Source organism: Dipodomys merriami, unplaced genomic scaffold (genome assembly GCF_024711535.1).
Source record: "Dipodomys merriami isolate MVZ:Mamm:240054 unplaced genomic scaffold, mDipMer1.0.p SCAF_90, whole genome shotgun sequence".
Lineage (NCBI taxonomy): Eukaryota > Metazoa > Chordata > Mammalia > Rodentia > Heteromyidae > Dipodomys > Dipodomys merriami.
In genome coordinates, this window is record NW_027206513.1 from 2,954,975 (window position 1) to 2,982,021 (window position 27,047).

At 43.5% G+C, this 27,047-nt stretch overlaps 2 protein-coding genes across 2 annotated transcripts in view; both read left to right on the forward strand.

Moving 5' to 3' along the window:
- Window positions 1-11,043, forward strand: part of Polr1b (RNA polymerase I subunit B) — a 31,797-nt gene extending 20,754 nt beyond the window's left edge. The window contains exons 10-15 of the mRNA XM_070013365.1: window positions 146-279; window positions 980-1,150; window positions 1,611-1,767; window positions 5,213-5,409; window positions 5,857-6,110; window positions 8,547-11,043. Coding sequence (XP_069869466.1) covers window positions 146-279; window positions 980-1,150; window positions 1,611-1,767; window positions 5,213-5,409; window positions 5,857-6,110; window positions 8,547-9,429 — 1,796 coding nt within the window. The 3' untranslated portion in view covers window positions 9,430-11,043. The remainder of the gene's footprint in view (window positions 1-145; window positions 280-979; window positions 1,151-1,610; window positions 1,768-5,212; window positions 5,410-5,856; window positions 6,111-8,546) is intronic.
- Window positions 11,044-15,254: 4,211 nt separating this feature from the next.
- On the forward strand, window positions 15,255-18,493 carry Chchd5 (coiled-coil-helix-coiled-coil-helix domain containing 5). Its single transcript, XM_070013344.1, has 4 exons — window positions 15,255-15,494; window positions 16,313-16,453; window positions 16,534-16,699; window positions 18,326-18,493. Coding segments are annotated over exons 1-4 (333 nt in total). The 5' UTR covers window positions 15,255-15,492; the 3' UTR covers window positions 18,350-18,493.
- Window positions 18,494-27,047: the final 8,554 nt, after the last annotated feature.

The window sequence follows — 27,047 nt, forward strand, 5'->3', positions numbered from 1 at the left end:
AGAGTTCAAGCCCCACGACTGACAAAAAAAAAAAAAAGTATGCTTGTCCTAGGGAATCAATGAAGCAATTGTAAAACTTACCTAGAAGGCATTGGAAATGTTGAATAAAACCTGATGTGATCATTCTGTGTGTTCCCTTTGCTAGGAGTCACTCCAGTTGATGGGACACCACACCAGCCCTATGGCAAGTGCTACCCAGTCCTGCTGGATGGTGTCATGGTGGGCTGGGTGGATAAGGAGCTTGCTCCTGGCATTGAAGATTCTCTCCGGCGTTTTAAGGTGATCTTGAGTCTTTGTGATTTGTTGTACCTCTGGTGTTTAGTTTTGAGTTTTTCTAGTTAACCAGGTGGCCACAAGGCCACCTGACATCGTTTAAGGTCTTCTGTGATACATTAAAAGTGAAGTCAGTAATCTGTATTTCATACATCTGAGGATAGATTTGGCTTATTTGTTTTCCAGTCTAACTGCTTGACTGATAATGGTTGAGCCCCCAAAGTGCCATCTCTTGAATGTGGGGTGGATGGCCTTGGATGTGGGGATGGGAATGTCATGGACAGCCATGTTTTTGGAGCACAGGCCTGATTTAATTTCTTAAGATACTGCTTGGCCCCCTGGTTTAACCTGCCTTCTGGTGGCGGTAGTGGGGGGTGGGGCGCGGAGGGGCAGTGACACATGAAGCATACTATTTATTCTTCATTGAATTCTTTTTTTTTTTTTTTTTGTCGGTCGTGGGGCTTGAACTCTGGGCCTGAGCGCTGTCCCTCAGCTCTTCAGCTCAAGGCGAGCGCTCTACCACTTGAGCTACAGCGCCACTTCCGGTTTTCTGGTGGTTTATTGGAGATAGGAGTCTCACGGTCTCTCCTGCCCGGGCTGGCTTTGAACCGCGATCCTCAGATCTCAGCCTCCTGAGTAGCTAGGATTACAGGCGTGAGCCACCAGCGCCCGGCTCTCTTCATTGAATTCTTTTTGTTGAAAACAGGTATTGAGAGAGAAAAAGATTTCTCCCTGGATGGAGGTGGTCCTTATCCCTATGACAGGAAAGCCAAGTCTGTACCCTGGGCTGTTTCTCTTCACCACTCCTTGCAGACTGGTACGGCCTGTGCAAAACTTGGAGCTAGGTAAAGAAGAACTGATTGGAACTATGGAACAGGTACCTAAAATGCGTGATGAATGGCCGAGTGCTTGAATCATATACAACTGTCAGGGGTTTAGTCCTTTCTTTTAAGGGGATTGAGGGAAAGCCAAACTTTGCTTCCCTGCTCTGTGACTAGCATTAAGCATTTTTTATGTCTTGCCTCATTCCATGGAACCTGAGGGAGACTTGGTGGTTTCATTGCCTGCCCTTCCCATTCTACCCAATTCCCAGAACTCCTTTGTTCCTGGCCCTATACCATCTGGGGACAAACACTGTTACACTCACTCTATCTCTCCCTCCCAGCCTGTGGGAACTTCCTGTGCTTCACAGTGAGTCTCTTTAGGGTTCATGGTGCTGGGGAAGGAGAGTATCCTTGGAGTCTTCCAGTGCTTACATCTGAGACACTGGAAGAGTTAAGAGGGTTGCAGTCCTGGTTATATCATGCCTTGAACTACTTCATCTTCCTTTCCTGCAGCTCTTCATGAACATTGCTATCTTTGAAGATGAGATTCTTGCGGGAATTACCACTCACCAGGAGCTCTTCCCCCATAGCCTGCTGAGTGTGATCGCCAACTTTATCCCATTCTCTGATCACAATCAGAGTCCCCGCAACATGTACCAGTGCCAGATGGGTAAGGTGGGCCAAAGGAGGTGATGGGAAAGTACACGGACAGAAGAAAAGGACTTGGAATTTATTATGAAGTGTTTTCAAACGGCTGGGAATGTGGCTTAGAGGTAGAGTGCTTGCCTAGCATGTATGAAGCACTGGGTTTGATTCCTCAGTACCACATAAATAGAAAAAGCCAGAAGTGGCTCTGTGGCTCAAGTGGTAGAGGAGCCACAAGACTGGCAAACAAACAAACAAAAATGAAGTGTTTTCAAACCTAGAACAAAGTGGCAAAGAGTAGTGCTGAGAAACTCCCAGACAGCTGTTTCTCAGTTTACACTGGTTTTCTATGAAGATAAGTTACTGGAACAGTGGTCCTCTCCTTGCACAGTTCAGTATTTATCTCCAACAAAGGCCTGCACTTGCGTAGCTAAGGGTAATTGTCAAAATCAGAACATTTAACATTGATACTCTTATTTTAGGTCTTACCCAAATTTAGACTAGTCCGGTTTATGACAGTTTTGTTCTGTGCAGCAAGCATCCAGCTGAAGATCATACATTTAATTGTCTTAGTCTTTTTTAAATGTAGAATAACTATCGTCTTTTTTAAATGTAGAATAACTATCTAGCTTGTTTGGGGCTTTTTAAATGTTGACTTTTTTTTTTTCCTGCTCAAGGCTATGTCACTCTACCATTTGAAACACAGCTCTACTTCCCACTTTGTGATGGTTAATTGGAACTTAGTGTCTCACAGACTTTTCTGCCCAAGGTGGCTTTGAACTGTGATCCTCAGATCCCAGCCTACATATGAATGTAGGTAGGAATCCAGTGTGAGCCCCTAGCCCCTAGCACCTAGCTAATATTGACAGTTTTACAGAAAAGAAAATCATTTGCCTTATAGATGGTACATAACTTTTGAATTCCCCTGAGATCCTGTTGGCTGGGTTTTTGGAGGATACAGACATTAGAGTCACTCGAATAATTACCATTTTGTGTTCCTTATATCTTGTGGAGATTCAAGTTTTTGCCACACACAAATTCCTTTACACCTGAAAAATGTTCATTTTTGTTTGTTTTTTGTTTGGGGGGCAGGATCTCACTTTGTAGCTCAGGTTACCCTTGAACTCCTGTCTCAGACTGCCTCTGCCTCCCAAGTGTAGGTGCCACCTCCACACCTGGCACCCCTTGCATTTCTCATGCAGGTTGTTGGCTATACATTCCTTTGTTTTGCACTTTGCTGAAATTTTCACAGCCTATGCCATTTTGGTTGACAGTTCCTTTTTTTTGCACTTGAAAGTTGCTATATTGTCTCTTCTTGATCTGTTATTTCTAATTCGAAAGGAGTAGTTATGTTTTCTTGTGTACAGTGTGCCATTTTCCCTCTGTCCTTAAGATTTTCTGTTTTTTTTTTTTTAGGAGATTAACTATGATTATTCCTAAAACTATTGTTTCTGCCTTTTCTTTCTCTTCAAATATTCCATTATGTATCATTTATGGTAAACCATTTGACATTGTCCCAGAAACCATTGAGTATGGCATTTCCTTCCATTCCTCCCTGCCTTCCTCCCTCCCTCCCTCCCTCCCATCTCTTCTCATTTTATTTTACTTTATTTCTATTTTTATTTCTGTTTTATGCTTCCTATCACAGATAAAGTGACAAGCACATTGACACCATGCCCAACATTCAGTTGAGAACAGGGTCTGATGAACTCTGGTACTTGAGCTGGCCTTGAACTGCAGTCCTCCCAGTCTTAGCCTTCCAAGTAACTATGACTATAGGTATCAGACACTGGTGCCTGGCTGCAGTTTTTTTAACTGTTTTGAAATTTTCATTTTAAAATTGTTATTATAAAGGTGATGCATAGAGGGGTTACAGGTTACAGTTATATAAGTCAGGTAATGAGTACATTTCTTTTTAGGCTATGTCCTCCCTCCCCCATCCTCTTCTAGTTTTTCCCTTCTATCACCATCCACAAGTTGTATAGTTCATTTTGAACATAGTGTGTAATGAGTACTATTACTGCATTTGTTCATCCTTTGTTGCAGTTTAAAAAACAATGCATATCAGGGTTTGAATTCAGGCCTCCAGCTCGCCAGTCAGGCATACTACCACTTTGAGCTAGGCCTGCAGCCCTTTTTATTTCAGTTATTTTTCAGATAGGAACCCACACTTAGGCCAGTCTAGGCTGGATTTTGATCTTCCTAATTATACTTTCTGTGTAGCTGGGATGGCAGACACATGCTACCACCTCCAGCTTATTGATTGAGATGGTGTCTCAAACTTTTTACCTTGGCTCACCCCAAACCATGGTCCTTCTCATTTTCTCCTTCCTAGTAGTTAGAATTACAAGTATCAACTCCTATACCTGGTTCAGATTTTTTTCTTGCATTTAGATCATGTTTTACTGTTCTGTAGGGCCAGTAACAATGTATCAAGGACATTGTAAATAATGTTTTTAGAACCAGTAAGCTGCATGATGGTTTTACTGAAGAGGATTAGTTGCTTACTTTTAATGGATTGTTCCCTTGGCTGAACACAGCAGGTGAAGCACAGGCTTTTTAGTCTTGGGTGGGCTGGTTGGCCATGTCTCATGCACACATAGTTCAGGAATCCACCAAAAGTTTGGACTCAGTTTATGTGTAGAATTTAAGGCTCTCTATAGTTCTCTTGGTTTTGAAATCTATAGTTGCTGTTAGTTGCTGTCAGGCTCTGTGAGCAGTAAGGCTGTGAGTTTCTCAGTTACAGTTGTTACACTGCACCGGAGGCAAAAGAAAGATAAAGTAACTGGAAAATGAAAAACAAGTTCACTTATGACAGTTCTTTTTGCTCAGATATAAATTCCTTTCATTTTCTGGTTAGTCGTCAGTGGTTCAGGCCGTGGGGAAATGCATATAAGGTAGTCCTTTATTGCTGAAATCCTGTTTCCTAACTTGTTAAAGCTCCATTATGTGTATATATTTAGTTTTATATATTTTAATTTCTAAAGTCATTTTGTTCTGAAATGATTGTCTATAAAGTAGTTCAAAGAAACTTACTTATACTCCTGTATCCTACAACCCAAAATTTACACATTTTTAACATTTTTATTAACTCAAGTATTTTGAGAATAGTTGCTATCCTCTTTTAATTGCCCCTTTCTCTCAGAAATACCCTGTAGCCTGTGGATAGCCTTTAATATGTCCCTTTACTGTTTCTGTTCTTGTGCCTGTAAATACAGAATCATTTGGAATGTGTCACAAATAGACATAATAGCATTAAAGGTCATTTTGTGTTTCTTTGCAGTGGCATGGTTTTCAGGGTCTGGGCATGATGGTTCATGTAGATACTTCACAGTATTAATCTGTAGTAAACATAACCACCTTCAATGGTGAATGGTTAGTTGTTTCTGGTCTGATATGATACCTTTATAACAGAACACTAAACACCACAAAAATGCACAGATTTTTTTCTTTTAATTTTTTTTCTGTAGGTAAACAGACTATGGGCTTTCCACTTCTCACTTACCAAGACAGATCTGATAATAAACTCTACCGTCTTCAGACTCCACAAAGTCCTTTAGTAAGACCATTCATGTATGACTATTATGACATGGATAATTATCCGATAGGAACAAATGCTATCGTTGCTGTGATTTCTTATACGGGCTATGATATGGAAGATGCCATGGTAAGTTTTACCAGGTGTAATTCGTGTGTGTGTGTGTGTGTGTGTGTGTGATATCACTGAAAGAATATTTATCTGTCCCCAAGTACCTAGTATTGGGCATACAACTGTTCCATTGACTAGTTAATTCTTGGTCTAAATGAAAAGTGGTAGACCTTGAGGGAGATTTACTGAACAGTCAGGCATGCATATCTCCTCCGTATTTCAGTACATATTATTAGCAGATATTGAATGAGTATGGTCTTGATTCTATCTTTTTCATTTATGTATCATTAGCTATTAATGTGTCTCGGTTTTAATAGTATTGGTTAATTTGAAAAATAAAAAGTTTTAAAATTAAGCACCAGTTTACCTAAATCAAATTTTAGTAGAATACCACCTGACTGACTTTTTTAAAAAAAAATTTAAATCCTGTTTGCCCTCATTCTTTGATATTCTCTGATCTCATAGATTGTGAACAAGGCTTCTTGGGAGCGAGGCTTTGCGCATGGAACTGTCTACAAGTCTGAGTTCATAGACCTCTCTGAAAAGATCAAACAAGGAGATGATAGTTTTGTGTTTGGGGTCAAACCTGGTGACCCACGGATTGTGCAGAAGTTAGATGATGATGGATTGCCATTCATAGGAGCAAAGCTGCAACATGGAGACCCCTATTACAGCTACCTAAACCTCAACACTGGGGAGAACTTCGTGGTTTACTATAAGTAAGTTTGGGGTTCTATGCTGGGTTTCTTTCTTTTTCTTTTTCTTTTTTTGTCGGTTGTGGGGCTTGAACTCTGGCCTTGGGCACTGTCCCTCAGGTCTTCACCTCAAGGCTAGCACTCTACCACATGAGTCACAGCACCACTTCCAGTTTTCTGGTGGTTTATTGGACATAAGAGTCTCACAGACTTTCCTGCCCGGGCTGGCTTTGAACCACGATCCTTAGATCTCAGCCTCCTGAGCAGCTAGGATTACAGGTGTGAGCCACCAGCGCCGGCTTGTTTTTTTCTTTTTTTTTTTTTTTTTGTTTTCTATTTTTCTTTGGTCAGTCCTGGGGCCTGAACTCTGGGTCTGGGTGCTGTCCCTCAGCTCTTCATCTCAAGGCTAGCACTCTATCACTTGAGCTACAGTGCCACTTGAGCCACAGTGCCACTTCTGGCTTTTTCTGCTTATGTGATGCTGAGGAATCGAACCTAGGGCTTCATGCATCAAGGCAAGCACTCTACCACTGAGCCACCTTCCCAGCCCTGGGATTTTGTTTTTTGACAGTACTGGAGTTTGAACTAAGCTCCTTTTGATTGCTGAACAGGCACTCTACTACTCGAGCTACTTTACCAGTCCCTTTTTACATTGATTATTTTCAAGATAGGATCTCACTATGCCTGAGTCCAACAGGATTGAGATCTCCCTTCATGGTACTTCCTCATGTTACTGGAATGACATGTGTACCCCATCACACCTAGCCATTGATGGAGATGGAGTTTTGTGAATTTCCATGTCCTGGCTGGCCTCCAACTGTAATTCCCCAATCTCTGTCTCCCAGGTAGGTAGGATTATAGGCTTGAGTCACCTTGCCCAGTTCGGTACTATTTCAGGTATTTTGTGTGTGTGTTTGTGTGTGCGCGCGCACGTGCGCATGTGCGTGCTGTTATCTTTTAACTACAGAAGTTTTGAAAAAAATTATTAAGTAGTAATTCAGTTATGGTCTTTTATGCCTATTACCATCACAAAATTAAGACTGAGTAATAGAAAGTAAATTTATTTCTCACAGATCTGGAGGCTGGGAATTGACTGCCTGGTGAGGACTTACTCCTCTTGGGGCACTGTCTCACATAGGAGAAGGTAGAATGACACAGCTGAGTGGATGACTCCTAGGTCACTATGTATTCCTGAGAGTCCCATTCTCATGATTTGGTACAGATAAAGGCTTTGACTCTTCATAGCATGTGATTAGGTTTCAGATGAGCTTTGGAGGGGACACAGACACTCAAACCATGGCAATTAGGGTTTCAGTCAGAGCTAAACTGGCATTGCTTAAATGGTCCAAAGTTCTATCTGCTTTTCTGGACAGTCTGATATGTCAGTTTTCTGTATTTATTTTCAAAACCTATTGGAACTCTGATCTCATAGTGTTAGGGGTTATTTCCTAGAGATAAAATACTAAGTTCATTATGCCTCATTAAAAATTATTTATTTAGCCGGGTGCTGGTGGCTCACGCCTGTAATCCTAGCTACTCAGGAGGCTGAGATCTGAGGATCGCGGTTCAAAGCCAGCCTGGGCAGGAGAGACCGTGAGACTCCTATCTCCAATAAACCACCAGAAAACCGGAAGTGGCGCTGTAGCTCAAGTGGTAGAGCGCTCGCCTTGAGCTGAAGAGCTGAGGGACAGCGCCCAGGCCCAGAGTTCAAGCCCCACGACCGACCAAAAAAAAAAAAAATTATTTATTTAAAGGCAGGCTCTGGTGGTTCACACCTGTAATCCTAGCTACTCAGGAAGCTGAGACATGAGGATCATGGTTCAAAGCCAGCCTGGGCAGGAAAGTCCGTGAGACTCTTATCTCCAATAAACCACTAGAACAACCGGAAGTGGTGCTGTAGCTCAAGTGGTAGAGTGCTTGCCTTGAACTGAAGAGTGCAAGGACAGCACCCAAGCCCAGAGTTCAAGCCCCACAACCTACCAAAATATATATATATATATATTTTTGTGCAGTCCTGGGTGTTGTCTCAGCCTTTTTGCTCAAGGTTAGCACTGTGCCACTTAAGCCACAGCTCCACTTCCTGTTTTTTTTTTTTTTTTTTAAGTTAATGGGCTTCGAACCACAATCCTCAGCCTCCTACATAGGTAGGATTACAAGAATGAATCATGAGTGGATGAAAATAGAATTTTATTTTGGCTTTTACAACATAAGATAATGTAAATTATTTTAGTAGGCCTTCATAATAATGTTTCATCTGATTTGCTTCTGGTGATCTTTCAGATAAACAATAGGGTTATTGATTTAGAGGGAAATCAACTCTATTCCTGTTGGTGGGCCAAGTGACAATTAAGTTTTATGAATACCTTTTATGAGTCCTAATTACATTAATGAAACTTAAGACTGTCAGTAATTTTAAGCAGATAGCATAATTGCTACATGTTTGTTTTTATTTTTCCCTAGGAGTAAAGAAAATTGTGTAGTGGATAATATCAAAGTGTGCAGCAACGATTCTGGGAGTGGGAAGTTCAAGTGTATCTGTATCACCATGCGAGTTCCCCGGAACCCAACTATTGGAGATAAATTTGCCAGTCGTCATGGGCAGAAGGGCATTTTGAGCAGATTGTGGCCAGCTGAGGACATGCCTTTCACTGAGAGTGGGATGGTGCCTGACATTCTGTTCAATCCTCACGGTTTTCCATCCCGCATGACCATTGGCATGCTAATCGAAAGTATGGCTGGAAAGTCTGCAGCTCTGCATGGTCTCTGCCATGATGCCACACCCTTCATCTTCTCTGAAGAGAACTCGGCCTTAGAATACTTTGGTGAGATGTTGAAGGCTGCCGGCTATAACTACTATGGCACTGAGAGGTTGTATAGTGGCATCAGTGGGGTGGAATTGGAAGCAGACATTTTCATAGGTGTAGTTTATTATCAACGTTTACGCCACATGGTATCTGACAAATTTCAGGTTAGGACAACTGGAGCTAGGGACAAAGTCACCAACCAGCCTGTTGGGGGAAGAAATGTCCAGGGTGGAATCCGTTTTGGGGAGATGGAACGGGATGCTCTTTTGGCTCATGGGACATCTTTTCTTCTGCATGACCGCCTCTTCAACTGCTCTGACGGCTCGGTAGCTCATGTGTGTGTCAGATGTGGCAGTCTGCTCTCTCCTTTGTTGGAGAAGCCACCCCCTTCTTGGTCTGCCATGCGTAACCGAAAGTACAATTGCACCCTGTGTAATCGCAGTGACACCATTGACACTGTTTCTGTTCCTTACGTTTTCCGGTATTTTGTAGCTGAACTGGCAGCCATGAACATCAAAGTGAAATTGGATGTCGTTTAGCTTGATTAGAAGATCTAAAAAAGCCAGGTGATGGTGGCTCATACCTGTAATCTTGGCTACTCATAGGAAGCCGAGATTTAAGGGTCACAGTTTGAAGCCAACTCAGGCAGCAGAGTCCATGAGACTCTTGTCTCCCATAAGAAAAAGCCAGAAGTGGAAGTGTGGCTCAAGTGGTAAAAGGGCTAATATTGAGCAGAAAAACTCAGGTACAGAACCTAGGTCCTTAGTTCAAGTCCCAGGACCAGGGTGCAAAGCACACACGTGTGCACGCACGTGCGTGCTCACACACACACACACACACGCGCACATACACAAAATAATAAAATATAATTTTCAATAAGGATACTATTACTTGGTCACTCTTAATTTTTCAAGGGTGTTCATACTTTAAATGAAGACCATATAATCAAGAAATGAACGTTTCTGAGTCTCTGGTGTAGAAAGTGCTAAAGTTTTTTGTTGGTATGTTTGTTAAAAAAAATTCTGTGTGTACCCTCTTTAAAATGAAGTATTGGGAAGCTGGCCACTGGTGGTTCATACCTATAATCCTAACTATTCAGCAGGCTGAAATCTGATGATCGCAGTTCAAAGCCAGTTCAGGAAAGTCTGTGAGACTTTTCTCCAATCACCTACCCTTCTAAAAAGCTGGAAATGGAGCTAAGGCTCAAGTGGTAGAGCACTCGCCTTGAGCAAAAAAGCTGAGACAGCACCCAGGCCCTGAGTTCAAGCCCCAGGATTAGCATTTAAAAAAAAGTTAGTGGGACTGGGAATGTGGCTTAGTGGTAGAGTGCTTGCCTAGCATGCATGAAACTCTGGATTCGATTCCTCAGTACCACATAAACAGAAAAAGCCAGAAGTAGTGCTGTGGCTCAAGTGGTAGAGTGCTAGCTGTGAGCAAAAGCAGCTCAGGGACAGTGCCCAAGGCCCTGCTCCAAGACTGGCAAAAGAAACAAACAAAAGTCATTGGTAAATAGGAAGTCATACAGGGAAGTCTCCCAGGTTCCCTGTTCCCTTATCTATAGTTGGGAGAGTGTGATAAATTTAAAACACAAGCCATACATGTAATTTTTTTAGTGTTAGATAAAATAATAGAAGTATTTTAACAATGTTATTGAAGTATAATTGTATGTGAAAAACTATATATCTAATATATACAGTTTGGTGGCTTTGAGCATGCGCATAATTTATGATGCGATCACCATGATCAAGGTAAATATAAAAATGTCAAATCCAGTTTCATGTCCCTTTGGAGGTTGTGCTTTCTGTGTATGTATTTGTGAATACTTAGTTCAAGATCTACCCTCTTGACCAGTTTTCAAATGTGTAATAGAAGACTGTCAACTGTGGCAACTTATACTCATCTTTGTACCTGTTGAACAACTTTCCATTTCCCTGGCTCCTGGCAGCCACCATTCTACTGTCTGTGAGTTGAGACTATTTCAGATACTTTATATAGTGGGATCATGCAGCGTGTGTACTGTGACTAGCTTACCTAATTCATTAAGGGTCAACCATGTAGAATTAGAAGGATTTCTCCTTTAACGCTGCATGTGTCTTTACCCAGAATTTTGCTTCAATATGTAAAGAATATTAAAAAATTGAGAATTTTTTTCAGACTATGCCTCTAAAATTCAGTGAATATTTAATATTTAGTCTGTTACATTATTTATATTGAGCTGACTTCACATCTACTTGTTCACTGTTTCTTTTTTACATCCTTTTTTCTTCTTCTTTTTTTTTTTCAGTCCTGAGGTTTGAACTTAGGGTTTTGTATTTGCTGAGCAGGTGCTCCATTGATTAAGCCATGGCTCAGGTCCTTTTTGCTGTAGGTATTTTAGGGATAAGAGTCTTGCAGCCTACCCAGGCTAGCCTAGACTGCAGTCTTATTTATACTTACCTTGAAGCTGGAATGACAGGTGTTTGAAAGATAGGCATGTGTCACCAAGCCCAGTTTTTGACTGAGATAGGGTCTCAAACTTTATGACCTTGTCTAGATTTGACCACAGTCCTGATCTTCACCTCCCAAGTAGCTAGAATTACAGACATAAGCAATGGTACCCAGAGTGTATACTATCTTAATTCATAGCTGTTCAGTGCCTATTACTGGATATTTGAATTGTTCCTTCCTTGCCATAAAAAAGTTGCTATATATTGTATCATCTTATAAACAATGTAAGAACCTTGGTAGTACACGTTCTCCATCTCTTGGCTTTTGATGCCATTTTCTGTCATGATTTTTTTAAATTTTATTTTATTTGTGAACATACTGTACAGAGGGGTTACAATTACATGGGCAGGATAATATGTACATTTCTTACCAAGCATTGCAGCCCCCTCCTTTTGTTTACCCTTCACATCCCTTCCCAGCCTCCCCCCTCCCCCCCAATCCCAATCCTTCTCCTTCCCCCCCCCCTCCCCGCACCGACGTTGTAAAGCTCGTTTTGGACATGACAACTTGTACTTCTCATTGTTGCAACAGGTCCACCTGTATCCTTAAACAACTGGTTTTTCCCCATCTCCTCCTCAAGTTATACTGACATCAAATATAGTGAAAGCAGGGGTTATAGTGTGGGGGAGGGACATACAAAGCAACAAAGAGATAATCTTATAAATGCGTTAGAGGGGAAGGGGGGGAAGGAGAAGGATTGGGATTGGGGGGGAGGGGGGAGGCTGGGAAGGGATGTGAAGGGTAAACAAAGGAGGAGGCTGCAATGCTTGGTAAGAAATGTACGCATTATCCTGCTCATGTAATTGACTCCTCTGTACAGTATGTTCACAAATAAAATAAAACAAAAAAAAACAACAACAAAAATAAATGCGTTAGAAACACATGCATGAAAGAAAAAAACATTAAAATACATATCTAAGGGTTCATTTTCCTGACATCACATTATCTGACCTTTTCCGCTTGACTCATACATATACTAGATTCTGTCATGATTGTTATGATCCCAATATGCAATGCTACTGCCTCTGTTAAGTAGTCAGTTACCGTTTGAGAGATTTTATAAAACAAAAGTTATTTAATACTTGGCACTATGGTTGCCATGTCTGGAAGTCTTTATTTTAGATGCCAGATTTCCATCTAGTATCATCCTTCAATATGAATGGCTTGCTTCAGTGTTTCTTAGCTTTCTTAGATAAGACCAAAGTAGCCAGTAAGGCAAATTTCCCCCACTAGAGAGTATCTGAATACTTGGCACACATGTGTAGTGTGGTTCTCCGTTAAGGCTGGTGAGAACATGACAACTGGAAGGCCCAGGGATTGTTCTTCCTTCTTGGGTCTTTCCCTGGCCTCCAGCAGTAGGTCACAGGTATGCTGTGAGCTGAAGATGGCAACTCCTGGCAGGTCTGTGCAGCTCTCTACTTTCTTGTATTCCATCCTTTGCATTCTAGGGTCCTTGACCTCCCCAACTGTTCAACTTTGTTTCAACTTAGGCAGATCACTGAGCTACACAATATTTTAGTTCTATGTTGTGTGGCCTGGAAATAACAGGCATAAAAAAGCTGGGTTTTAGTGTCACCTCAGTGTTTTTGTTTTTTTTTTTGGTTGGCCGTGGGGCTTGAACTCTGGGCTAGGGCACTGTCCCTCAGCTCTTTAGTTCAAGGCGAGTGCTCTACCACTTGAGCTACAGTGCCACTTCCAGTTTTCTGGTGGTTTATTGGAGATAGGAGTCTCAAGGTCTCCCCTGCCTGGGCTGGCAGTGATCCTCAGATCTCAGCCTCCTGAGCAGCTAGGATTACAGGTGTGAGCCACCAGCGCCAGGCTTTCAGTGTTTTCTTCACCTTGGGTATTATTGTACTATATGCTTTCCAGTAAAGCATATAAAGTCTGCAATGTAAAAAATAAAATGAAAATTGAATTGGGTTTAGTAGATGGTAAAGAATTTAGTGCTTGGGCTGGGAATGTGACTTAGTGGTAGGGTGCTTGCCTAGCATGCACGAAGCCCTGGGTTTGTTTTCTTAGTATCATATGAACAGAAAAAGCCAGAGTGATACTGTGGCTCAAATGGTAAGAGAGCTAGCCTTGAGGCTTTTAAAAGACACTCAGGGACAGTGTTCAAGCCTCAGGACTGGCAGGAGGGGGAGAGAAGAAGAGGAGAGGAATTCAGTTTTTTAAAACAGTTATCAAATTACTTTAAGCAAAGTAAGTCAGACCCAAAGAAACAAGAAACTGGTTGCATGGTTTCCCTCATTTGTAATAATTAAAATGTGCCTGTAAATCTACAAGTAAACCCAATGCATAGTAAAAGACAAAAAAGTTAACACTTTGACATGATTAAATAGGACTTTAAACATTCTCACAGTGAGACCAAAGGAGGATCTTAGCAGATCACAAGGGCTCGATAGCTATGTACATATGATCATTTTAAATGATCCTTATTGAAATGAACTCCAAGAAATAGAAACAGGCTTTTTTATTGTACTGTTAGTGGTTTTTCTTTTTTTCTTGTTTTTCCCCTTTGTCTTGTAAGTTTATCTGATATGGGGAGGGAAAGAGGAAACAGAAATGATGAGATAAAGGGCAAACTAATTTAGCAATGATTCTCACTAGAATGAACTATACAACTTGGAAGGAAGATTGGGAAGGAGAAATATTGGGAGAAAATGAGAGGAGAGACACTGTTCAAAAAGAAATGTACTCATTACCTGACATGTAATTAACCCATTTGTATATCACCTTTACAATAAAAAAAAAAAACTAAACAGTAATCAAACTATGTAGTACTAATTACGGTGTTTGTTGGAAACTGGTAAAACAGAAAAGAAAAAGGATGTATTAGAAGCGAATTTTCTCTCACTGTACACTTGGGAGGGCATTTGAGTTGTCCCATTTGTTCATTTTGGCCATTTGTTCATTTTAGGGACAAAGGTAATCTGCTGAGTCCTACTGTTGGGTAGGCTTTACATGTCTTTCCATGACTACCTTTTTCTCTTAAAAGTCTGGTGACATTTTTCCCCCACGTAGGTTCCAGTTTAATGAAAACGTGAAGATGGTTAGTTTATGAATGACAGAGAAAGGAGAAAAGAAAAGAAAATGGGCATAAGAATCAGAGCAAACAAAAAATTCATTGGTTATTTCACAATTTCAAAACGACATAAAATGGAATAATTTGGTTTTTTTTTTTTTTGAAACATCAAGTGCTACTTCAGGAATATACAGGGTTGAGGAAGTACCTCCATCATGAGGAAGTTAACTCCATCATGGTCCCCAAGGGCCAGCATTAAAATTCACATCCGCTCTTCTGCCCCTTAGAGCCTAGGCCAAGGAGTAGGAGGCATGTGTGGGTGGACATCCTAGGCTGAGCACAGGAGGGGTCCAAGTTGGGCTGGTCTGGCCCGAGGTCACCCCTGGTCCTAGGGCCCGCATTAGCCAGGGCTGCAACGCAAAAGTGGCAAGCAGCGCCATACCCCCAGGGCGTATGGCGGGCGTGTGGCGGGGAGTCAGGGCCCACGCACCCCCCGGGCCGCGTGGCTGGGTGTGGGGAGGGGAGTCAGGGCCCACACCCCCACCCCAGGCCGCGTGGCGGGGGTGGGAGGGGAGTCAGGGCCCACACCCCCACCCCAGGCCGCGTGGCGGGGGTGGGAGGGGAGTCAGGGCCCCGCACCCGCCGGGCCGCGTGGAAGCGCGGGGAGGGAGCCAGGCCCCCACGCCTCCACCCGCACCCCGGGCCGCTGCTGGCCTCCAGGCTCGAGCGCGAACCAAGCACGCTGAGGAGTCGCGGCGGCGGCGGCGCGTCCGCAACCCCGACCCGAGAGCGCGCGCCGGCGCCGGCCGCTCACCCTGCGGAGACCAGCGGAAGCGAGACAACGGAGCACTTCCGACTCAGTACTCCCGGCGCTTCCTCAAGGCGGAAGTAAAAGTGGATAAAATGGCCTGGCCGGAAGTAGCTTCACTGGCGCCGCCATGACGCGTTGATCCTAAATGGAAGGGACTACCTGTCTGCTCTGCGACCGGAAAGGCGCATCCGTGGGGACGGGGCTGGGCGCCGCCATGACAGCCGGAAGGGGCGGGCTGTTCTTCCCTGAGTGACCGGCCGCACGCCGGCTTCTGGCCTGGAGATGTGAGTAGCTGGGCGCTTCCCGCGTTCGCTGGCGCCGTCTCTCCGTTCCCCAGCCCCAGGACCTGGCCCGGAGCCCCAGGACTGGCCTTGCGCCCCAGACCGGCCCCAAGGACCCGGAGCTCGCACTCAGGCCCCCGGGCAGCGTCTCCCCTCCTCGCCTTTCCTCCCGTCCGCTCGGTCTCCACGGCCGTGCACCCCGCTGCTTCCTAAAACCATTACCTTGGTCCTCCGACTTTGTCCAAGAACCTCCGAGACTCCGAAGCCTTATCGTAGTGATCTGGGTTCCTGTCCCCGGACCACCAAACCTTAACCTTTGTGTTTTCTAGAAATGTCCAGGACCCTGTACTCACCGTTGTGTTGTTAGGTCCGGAGGACTTTGCTTCGGACCCCCAAACCTTGTGCCCCCAAACCTCAAAATCTCACTTGGAGGATTCTCTAGTACGACTCCAGAGGTCCTACATCCAAAGCTTCCAGAACATACTTCCAGGACCCCCAAGTCGCTTTCCGCCAAATCCAACACAGCCCATTACACCAGTACTCTTGTATTTTCCTTCCATCTCAAACTTCCTGGCCAAGAAACCCGTAGGTCCACAGACCCTCTACCTCTTAGGTCCCTTAAACATTATGAACCCCAAGCCTCTTCTAAGAAACCCGCCTTGGAATAACCAGACCTAGTTTTAGGACAACCCCTAAGGCCCAAGTCTTATCTCTGCTCCTTTCTGTCCCTAGGATTCTTAAGATCCCCAGATCTGCCTAGCCAGATTAGAACCTTTCTTGCCTAGTAAATGAAATTATCCTCCACCTATTCTGTACCACAGGCAGGCAGCCCTGGAAATCACTGCTCGGTACTGTGGCCGTGAGCTGGATCAGTATGGCCAATGCGTGGCAGCCAAGCCGGAATCATGGCAGAGGGACTGTCATCACCTTAAGATGAGCATTGCTCGGTGCACATCTTCCCAGTGAGTATGGTCAAGTATGGGGAAAGGGCTGGACAATGGAATCAAAGTGGTCTGGGGTCTGAAATACCTTATTTCCGCAGCCCAATCATCCGGCAGATCCGCCAGGCCTGTGCTGAACCTTTTGAGGCCTTTGAAGAGTGTCTTCGGCAGAATGAAGCAGCAGTTGGTAATTGTGCTGAACATATACACCGCTTCCTGCAGTGTGCTGAACAGGTGCAGCTGCCACCTTCCCCCACAACTGTAGAGGTAAAAGAGGCTTGCCAGATTGTTATCAACTGTTTATCCCTCACAGCTTCTGTCTTATTTCTAGTTTTTCAAGGTCAAGATCTTTAAGTATTTAGCTCCACCTACTCCAAACATGCCTTCCATCTGCATCCAAAAACCACAACATAGTCTCTTCTTCCATACCTCCTAGCTCCAATTTTAGCCTTTCCCACATGGGCAGATATCCTGGCAGAGAATATCTGCCCTTGTATTCTCCCTACTTTGTGCAATTCTCTTTACCCGCCCCCGCCTCCGCCCCTCCCCCCCCCCAGTGGTGTGTAATCTAGTCACATTACTCCAGTGGCTTTTCACTCACATTGAAAATGAAATCACAGGTCCTACTGGGTGCCCCATGTTCTTCCCTAAGCTGATACCTTCCACCTCATTCCTTTTAATGCACACAGCACATAAGCAGGCAGCATATCTGAGAGAATTACAATTTTCTTGATGAAGAATTATTGTCACCTTGGAAGGCAATACTGGAAAAAAGTGATAAATGGTTCTTTAGATATTTCCTACTTTTCCCTATGGACTATCATCCATAAGAAAATTAATATCTTTAACCAGCTCTCTGGAACATCTTTCCATGGAACCCTCTCTGTCCCTGCAACACTGTTTCCTCATACCACTAGACTAGGTTTCTCTTGGGCTTCCATGTTCTGTCTTATCCTTTTTAATCCTTTTCCTGATTGTCCCAAAATGATTAGAGTGAATCTGGAATTATTCTATTTCTGCTTGGAAACTTCTCCACAGCTCTCAATCCAGCTCTCAAATTCAGCAAACCTGGATCACCTATCATCTCTGACCCACCCCACCTCTATGTTTCAGTCTGATCTCTCTTCTGGCCCCAGTAAGCATACTTTTTTATTTTTTGTCGGTTGTGGGACGTGAACTCTCGGCCTGAGTGCTGACCCTCAGCTCTTCAGCTCAAGGCTAGTGCCTTACCAACTTGAGCCACAGTGCCACTTCTGGCTTTTTCTGCTTATGCGGTACTGAGGAATTGAACCCACGCATGGCCTCATGCATGCGAGGCAAGCACTCTACCACTGAGCCAACTTCCCAGCTTCCCAGTAAACATAGTCTGTGTCTTTCCTGTTTCTGCCTGCTGGTTCCCCAGCACCCATGTCGGCACCCAGTGGGGTTCATTAAATGTCCATGTTGCCTTTCCTGTTCCCATGTATAAGCTGGGCACCGGTGGCTCACGCCTGTAATCCTAGCTACTCAGGAGGCTGAGATCTGAGGATCATGGTTCAAAGCCAGCCCAGGCAGAAAAGGCCAAAACTTTTTATCTCCAATAAACCACCAGAAAACCAGAAGTGGTGCAGTGGCTCAAATGTTAGAGTGCTCGCCTTGAGCTGAAGAGCTGAGGGACAGTTCCCAGGCCCAGAGTTCAAGCCAAAAAAAAAAAAAAGCCCTGTTCCCTTTAATAACTTAGCATGGCTGATTTATTCTGTTGGCAAATCACCAAGGTCATTGCCAGATACCCTTTTCCTCCAGACTGGGCTCTGTGAGGTCAGCCTTTGCAGTGTCTACAGCATCTCTCCAGCAGTGGTCCCAAGGCCAAGCACAGAGGAGGTACCAGTAGATACCATTGTGTTTTCTCCACAGGCTCAGCCACTTCCTGCCTCGTGAAGGTCTCTTGACTTCAGAAAAACGGAATGAGATTCACTGGCCCTTTGATGCACCTACCCTCTGCAGAGTGGCTGTTTGGAGTCCCTGGTGGTTGGCTTCCCTGGACATCAGGATTCCCAAAAAATAAAGACTATTGAGCTTTGACTCCTGCCTTTAGCACCTGAGGGGCACTAGGAAAGCTGATTGGGCAGAAACCGTGCTCATTGGTCCACTAACAGTTTCACCTGGTCTGCCAAGGAAAGGCCCAGGAGAAGCATGATGTTCCATCTGTTCTCCTGTTCACCAAGTTAAAATTATTCCTCCTCAAGGCCTTGTGTCATGCTAGGCAGGTACTCTACCAGTTGAGCCATGCCTCCATCCCCTTTTTGTGGTTATTTTCAAGCTAGAGTCTTGTTTGGACTGTGAGCCTTCTTGTGTTTCCCTGTGTTGCTGGGGATAGATAACAAGCTCACTACCACATCCAACCATTTGTGTTTTCCCCATAAACATAACATGCCATCACATTCAGCTATTGGTTCAGATAGAGTCTTATGAACTTTTATACCTCAAACTGTGATCCCCTAGTATCCGGCCTCTCAAGAAGCTAGGATTATAGTTTGAGTCTCCACAGCAGACTTCCTCATTAACATTGCCAAAAGGTCATTCCTTGCCTCCTGTTGTATATGGGAAAGGTCCTTTCTCAGTTTGACTCCACCAAATCTTCACAGAGTTTCCTTGTAGGGGGTGTGGTAATAAATAGCCTTGCTCAGTTGACAACCATTGAGCAACAGAAACAGGACTTGGCCAATAGAGATGAAAATATTGGTCATATTGAAAACAATTGCATGGAAGGATGTGGCTTATAAGTCTGCAGCTGGGTGCCAGTGTTTCACAGCTATAATCTTAGTTCATCAGGAGCACAAGATCTGAGGATCCTGATTAGAAGCCAGCATGTGCAAACAAATCTAAGAGACTCATCCAATTAACCAACAAAAATCCTGAAGTGGTAGTATGGATCAGGTGGTAGAGTGCCAGCCTTGAACCAAAAAGCTAGACAAGAGCATTTAGGCTAGGAGTTGGAGCCTCAGTACTGGTACTCTGTCTGTCTGTCTGTCTGTCTGTCTGTCTGTCTGTCTGTCTGTCTGTCTGTCTGTCTCTCTCTCTCTCTCTCTCTCTCACACACACACACACACACACACTGTACTATACTTCTGTCTAGGTTTTCATTCCCCCCAGAAAACCAATTCTGACAATTGGGTTGAAGATAGTCTATAATTTGACTGTAATTTGAACCCAGAAGTATCCCTGAAGAAAGGAGACAAGACAGCCAATAAAAAGTACATTATTACTGGGCACCAGTGGCTCACACCTGTAATCCCAGCTACTCAGGAGACTGAGATCTGAGGATCACAGTTCAAAGCCAGCCTGGGCAGGAAAGGCCATGAAACACTTCAATAAACCACCAGTAAGCCGGAAGTGGCGCTGTGGCTTAAGTGGTAGAGCGCTTGTCTTGAACTGTAGAGCTGAGGGACAGCGCCCAGGCCCAGAGTGCAAGCCCCATGACTGACAAAAACAAACAAAAAACATTGTCAAAACTAGTTCGTTTTAGGAGTTATGGGCTCAGTTCCATTGGGGACCTTTGGGAAACTTCATAGAATTTACATGGCCAAAGGTCAAAGAAATTGGGGTGCTTATCCGCCAACTTTACAACTATTATTAAAGACATTTCATGCTCACTGACCTGGCATTTTTGGCCAGTATGAGCCAGAGTGCTACCGCCAGCAGAAGAGGGCTAACAGTTTTAGGATCAGACAAGTAGACTTCAGCATACAGAAGAGATGCTGAGGGTATTTGAGCAGCTCTGGCTTACTATTTTTTTCTCAAGCTACTCAGACCCAGCTCACTGATTGCTGGCTCCTTCAGTAGGTACAGGTCACAAAAAGCAGAACACAGAAAAGTATGTAGAAGAGACTACAGAGCACTGAGTGGAGTATGCAGATAAGAAAAAAAACCCAAGATGTTGCCAGGCACTGGTGGCTCACGCCTGTAATCCTGGCTACACAGGAGGCGGGGATCAGAGGGTGGTAGTTCAAAGCCAGCCTGGCAAAAGTCCATGAGACGGCTATCTCCAGTTAATTGCCAAAAAGCCCAAAGTGGAATTATGGCTCAAGTCATAGAGCCCTATTCTTAAGCAAAAAAGCACAGGGACAACGCTCTAGGAATGGCACTGGAAAAAAACAAAATGTCCTGAATTTAACTACCTAGAATGCAGGGACAGATAGGGAGAGCTTAACAAGTACAAGCTGGGTGGGGGGAAAAATTTACATTTGAACTTCAAATTGCATTTTATCAGACCACTAGGGCTATTCATGAACTTTTTAGATTTTTATTAATTTATTTTTGCCGGTCATGGGGCTCAAACTCTGGGTCTGATGCTGTCCCTCAGCTGTTCAGCTCAAAACTAGCACTCTACCACTTGAGCCACAGCGCCACTTCTGGTTTTCTGGTGGTTCATTGGAGATAAGAGTCTCTCAGACTTTCCTGCCCAGGCTGGCTTTGAACTCAACCTCCTTAGTAGTTAGGATTACAGGCGTGAGCCACCAGTGCCGGCAATAACTTCTTTCTGCCCTATCCCAACGCTTCTCCCCATGTTTTTTTTTTTTTAATTTTAATTTTTTATTGTAAAGATACTATACAGAGGGTTACAGTTACATGAGTAAGGTAATGAGTACACTTCCTATTGAGCATTGTTACCCCCTCCATTGTTTTCCCCCTACCATTCCTTCCCTCCCTACCTTCCCCGAGGTTTTTTTTTTTTTTTTTTAAATTGTGATTAAGTGATTACACAAGTTCCCAAATTTCACAGTATTGTGGATGATGCTTATTTAAAGTCACAAGTTCATTCTAACTTTCCTGGAGCAAATTGTCTATCACAGTCTATAACATATAACGGTGTACACATATACACCATACATGTGATCAGCAGCATGGGGATATTTAGTAGTGGTTCGACCAGATGAGTTCTCCCCATGTTTTATGTGTTATCACACCTCTCTAACCCTAAGGCAACAGGAGTGACAGTGCGTTCCTTCCCAAACACACAAAAAAATTCTAATTCTGGGTCGGCTGACATTGTCCAAGTGCTACTTAATCCTGCTGCTGGGCTTTGCAGGAGCTTGTCCCAGTCCCTGATCCTACCATTGCTAATGATTCAACAAACCCCTTTATTTCAGGAATTCCTTTGTCTAGTGGAGTTTTAGTTTAACAATGCCTATGACCTCCACACAGACTTTTTGTTGCTCCTGCTTTTAGGTGACTCTCAACCTTTGGAAATTAGAATAAGGAAACATTTAAAAACCTAAAACGAGCTGGGAAATATGACTCAAATAGCAGACAACTAGTCTAACAAACACTAGGCCCTGAGTCCAAACAACTGAAATAAAATAACAAAGGAGGAGAAAAAAGGAGGAGAAAAAACCCCCTAACACTTGTGTTCTGCTTGGAAAAATGATCCCACCCCTTGGGAGTCTGTCCTAGGGATTACTCTCTAAGACAAAAGCAGTGGTCTTTTGGTCTAGGAGCCAGTTAAGTTTGCAGAAGCCACCAGATGCTATGTGGTTGAGACAGGAGAGTGGAGTGGAGAGGGCTGTGATCAGCATCTATGGTCTAGAAAGGGCTGCCTTGGTTCCGGTGGTTTTTTCCTACCTGCTTGTTTCCTGGGTTATACATTAAAGCCCTCAGATTTGAGAGGATGCTTTCATGAGTGCACTCGAATGCAACTAGAAGACAAAATGGAGATCCAGCCTACATCCGAGAGCATCTCTTTATGGCCTCTCTTTCAATAAGCTAGAACAGCCTCCTTAGATGGTGGTCTCTGGGGTCCAAGAGAATGAAAATGGAAACCTCAAAGATCACTTTTCCCACATTCTATTGGTTTAAGCAGTCATGGGTCACACACTTTACAGAGGTTGGAGACCACTACTTGCTGGCTGGCATTTGGCTGCAAAGAATTTATGCCCACATGTGAACTAACACAACAAATGCATAGTTTTTTATTTTTCTGTCTGTTTTGGTAAGTTGTATTTTTCTTAGAGTTCTTCATATTACCTATGGTTTTGAATAACCACAAATTTGAATAATTCATAATATTCACATTAGTTTACCGTGTGTGTGTGTGTGTGTGTGTGTGTGTGTGTGTGTGTGTGTGTGTGTGTGTGTGTGTGTGTGTGTGTGTGTGTGTGTGTGTGTGCCAGAATTGGAGTTTGAACTCAGGGCCTGTGCTCCTGCTTGGCATTTTTGCTCAAGGCTAGCCCACAACCACTTGAGCTATACCCCCATGTCTGGATTTTTGGTTAACTGTAGACAAGAGTATCATGAACTTTTCTGTCCAGGCTAGCTTTGAAATATAACCTCAGATATATATGAACTATATCCTCAGCCTCCTAAGTGCAAGTGTGAGTCACTAGAGTGTGGTAAATTTTCTCTTCTGACACTGGTATTTGTATCCCCTTTTTTCTTGATCAACGTAAGCAGTAATTGTTAATCTTATTTTGCTGTACTATCTGTCTGGTTGTCTATTTGGTGCCAGTGCCGGGGCTTGAACTCCGGGCTTGGGTGCTTTCCCTAAGCTGCTTTTGCTCAAGGTGAACACTCTACCACTTGAGCCATAGCACCACTTCTGGCTTTTTTGAGTAGTTTATTGGAGATAACAGTCTCATGGAATTTCCTGCTTGGGCTGTCTTTGAACTGTGATCCTCAGATCTCAGCCTTCTAAGTGGCTAAGCTTACAGGTGTGAGCCACTGGTGTCTAGCTTGTCCCTGAGTTTTTTGCTGAAGGCTACTATTCTACCACTTGAGTCACAGCTTCATTTCTTTTTTGTTTGTTTGTTTGTTTGTTTTTGGCAGTTACTTGGAGGTAAGAGTCTCATGGACTTTCTTGCCCAGGCTAGCTTTGAACTCACACATCCTAGATCTCAGCCTCTTGAGTAGCTAGGATTACAGGAGTGAGCCACTGGTACCCAGCTTGTACTTTTAATTTTGTATATTAATTTTTTATTGTTTGTTATTTATTTTGAGACAGAATCTCATTATAAATCCAAGGCTGGCCTTGAACTCACAATCCTCTTTCCTTAGCCTGGTAGGGATCGCAGGCATTTACCAGTGTAACAGGCTTTTCCTCTGATTTTAGTGTTCTATTTTGTGCTTTATAAAGTGAATGTTTGCTTTATTGGTTTTCAGTCTTCTTTCTTTTCTGATGTATGTATTACATTTTTCATGAGGCCTGGCTTTCTATTTTGATTTCTTCATTGATATCAGATGTTTTCAAAGTTTAGAATTATATTTCTTTATTTCTTAACATATGGGAATTTTCCAGGTTACCTTGCCTAATTGAAATTGGTATGGGAACATACTTTATATGATTTCAATCTTTTGAAATTTGTTGAGGCTTTATGGCTTGGCATATGCTCAGGTTTTGTTAATGTGCCATATGGATCTGAATCATAATCCTTGGCTCATGATGTACTGTCTTAGCTTGGGATCCTAAGATGAAGATTTGGGAGCTGATCCCAGAAAGCCCTGGTAGGGCAGTGAGAAGTGAGGCAGGGTAAAAAAGCAGTACATATAACATTTCCATCATCAAGCAGATTATCATGGTAGACAACAGCTTAGTTCTCTGGGGGACTCTGGGAAGCAGTGGAGACATAAGATTCCCCCAAGGGGTGATTACTGTTACCCCATCAGTCAATTGTTCCTGGGCTGTTGGAGGCTGAATTTCGCCCCCACTCCCATCCCAGACAGTTGCTGTTTGCTACACAGATGGGCAGAGTTGGCTCTGATGGAGAGGAAGCTCTCCAGCAAAGAGAAGCTGCCTCAGCTGCACTTACCCACTGGATTCACTTCACTGCCCAGTTATTGCCCCCACCCACTGACACAATGGGCTTTGTTCAAGTCTGTCACAGCTGCCTCAGGGGAAGCTTCCATCTTCTCAACCATCTCTCCTGGTTGCCACTGTTGCCACTGTTATCCCCTCCCATCATGACTCAGGTTATATCAGCACCATGTTATATTGACATCACAAGAAATTGTTCAATGTGCGAGCTCCAAAGATATGGAAACAAAGGACTTTTTTCTTAATTTGTTATTTTTCTTTTTCTGATGACTCTGTATTCTTTACCATATATGGTGTATTCATGTGCACATCTGTGGGAGGGTGGTGAGAGGGCACAGAATCTGAGGAAAAGGGGGAAAGTACAGCAATCGTCAGGCACTGGTGGCTCACCCCTGTAATCCTAGCTACTAAGGAGGCTGAGATCTGAGGATCGAGGTTCAAAGCCAGCCCGGGCAGCAAAGTCCATGAGATTCTTGTCTCCAGTTAACCACCAGAAAACCGGAAATGGCACTGCGGCTCAAGTGGTAGAGTGCCAGCCTTAAGCTGAGGGACAATGCCCAGGCCCAGAGTTCAAGCCCAAGAACAGACTGAAAAAAAAAAGTGCAGTAGTGGAACACACTGGACATTAACAAAAGTGAACTATACAACTCATGGATGGAGATAAGAGGGAGGGAATGGGAGAGAATGAGGGAACAGATGACACTGTACAAAAGGAAATGTATGTAATTAATGATATATAATACATATTATATATATAATGATGATACATATAAAACATCAATATATAGTGATATATAGTATTTTATATATAGTGATATATATAATATTTAGTGATAATCTATATGTATGTATGTAGAGAAGAATGTAAATACAACAGTTCTAAGTAAACTGGATATTATCTTTGATTTTTTTTCTTTTTTTTTGATTGGTCATGGGGCTTGAACTCTGGGCCTGGGTGCTGTCCCTGAGCTCTTCAGCTCAAGGTGAGTGCTCTACCACTTGAGCCACAGTGCCACTTCCAGCCTTTTCTGTTTATGTGGTGCTGAAGAATGGAACCCAGGGCCTCATGCATGGGAGGCAAGCACTCTTCCATTAAGCCACCTTCCCAGCCCATCTTTAATTTTTAAAAAAGCAACAATGTTACAGTTTTCTGTCCTGTGATACAGAAGGATTTTATTGTTTTTCTGTTTTTCTAGTAATATTTCTCAAAACTACCTTAAGTTTTTAGGAAATCTTTAGAAAAACCAGAAATCCTGTGTTAACATCATCTGCCCCTTTCACTGGCAAACCCCAGGCATTTTTTCTGAACTGCTTTGGGTATTTTCTGCTTTATTTGTGCGAGTCTTTCCTTTTGTTACTAAAACAACATAATTGCTTAGACTTTGTTTCCAGTGATGTCTGGGTCATTTTGACTCTGGTCTTGTTAACATTCTCATTTTCACTGTGAGATCTTAAAAAACATGGTCAAGAGATTCACAATGTTAAAAAATAAACTAGCATTGTCTCAATACAAAGCAGAACAGTTAATCCTCAGAGATGACTGTGAATACACAGCCACAATGTAGTTAAGTGGCATATGAGTGGCACATTATTCAAAATGATGTGGAGATGGCTGATTCATTGTGTGAGTCACAGAGTGTGGCTAAGAAGAAAATCAGCAACAGTGACTTATGGAAGATAGTCAGTTCAGCTCTGAACTTGATACCCACTCAGCATCCAGTATCCAACCCTAACTTTCATGTCAATCACCAACTCAACACCTCTGTTTTGATGTCTGAAAGCATCTCAGTCAATCTTGCTATGTTTAGAACTGAGCTCCACAGAGCTGAGCTCCATGTTCAGCTGTCCCTGAGTCAGGCAGTTCCATTCTTCCAGCTGCTCAGGTTGGAGATCATTGATCCCTTTTCTTTCTTATACCCATTACTTAGCATTAGGGAAATCCATTCAGCTCTACTTTCAAAAATGCACCTGTAATCCAGCTACTTCTCATTATTGCCCTGTGACCATCACCTGAGCTTTTGGGGCAGCTTCCTCCCAGATTTCCCAGATTTTATTTTGCCCTGACTTCCTTAGTTCTCCTTTATACAATAGCCAGAGACTTGTTTTTATTTAAAGATACAAAGGTCAGAATATATACCACTTCTCCTACTCAGAAAATGTATAAAAGGGTTGGATGCCAGTGACTTGTACCTGTGTTCCTATTCAGAAGGCTGATGCTGGGTGCTGTTGGCTCACACCTGTTATCCTAGGCTAGGCTGAGATCTGAAGATCATGGTTTGAAGCCAGCCTGGGCAGGAAAGTCTGTGAGATTCTTATCTCCAATTAACCATCAGAAAACCAGAAGTGGTGCTGTGTGTCAAAGTGGCAGAGCACTAGCCCTGACGAGAAAAGCTCAGGGACAGTGCCAAGGCCCTGAGTTCAAGCCTCATGACCGACAAAAGAGAAAGGGAGGGGCGGCGAGAAGAAGAAGAGGTGGAGGAGGAGGGGGAAGAGAAGAAGAACTGAGGTCTGAAAATGCAGGTTCAAAGCCAGCTCAGGCAGGAAGGTCCATGAGACTCTTATATCTAATCAAACACAGAAAGCCAGATGTAGAGCAGTGGCTCAAGTGGTAGAGCTCTAGCCTTGAGCAAAAAAAGCTAAGGGATGTGCTGGTGGCTCAGGCTCACACTTATAATCCTAGCTACACAGTAGGCTGAGATCTGAGGATCATGGTTCAAAGCCAACCAGGCAGGAAGGTCCTTGAGACTTACCTAAAAAAGCTGGAAGTAGAGCTGTGGCTCAAATGGTAGAGCATTAGTCTTAAACAAATAAGCTAAGAGACAGTACCCA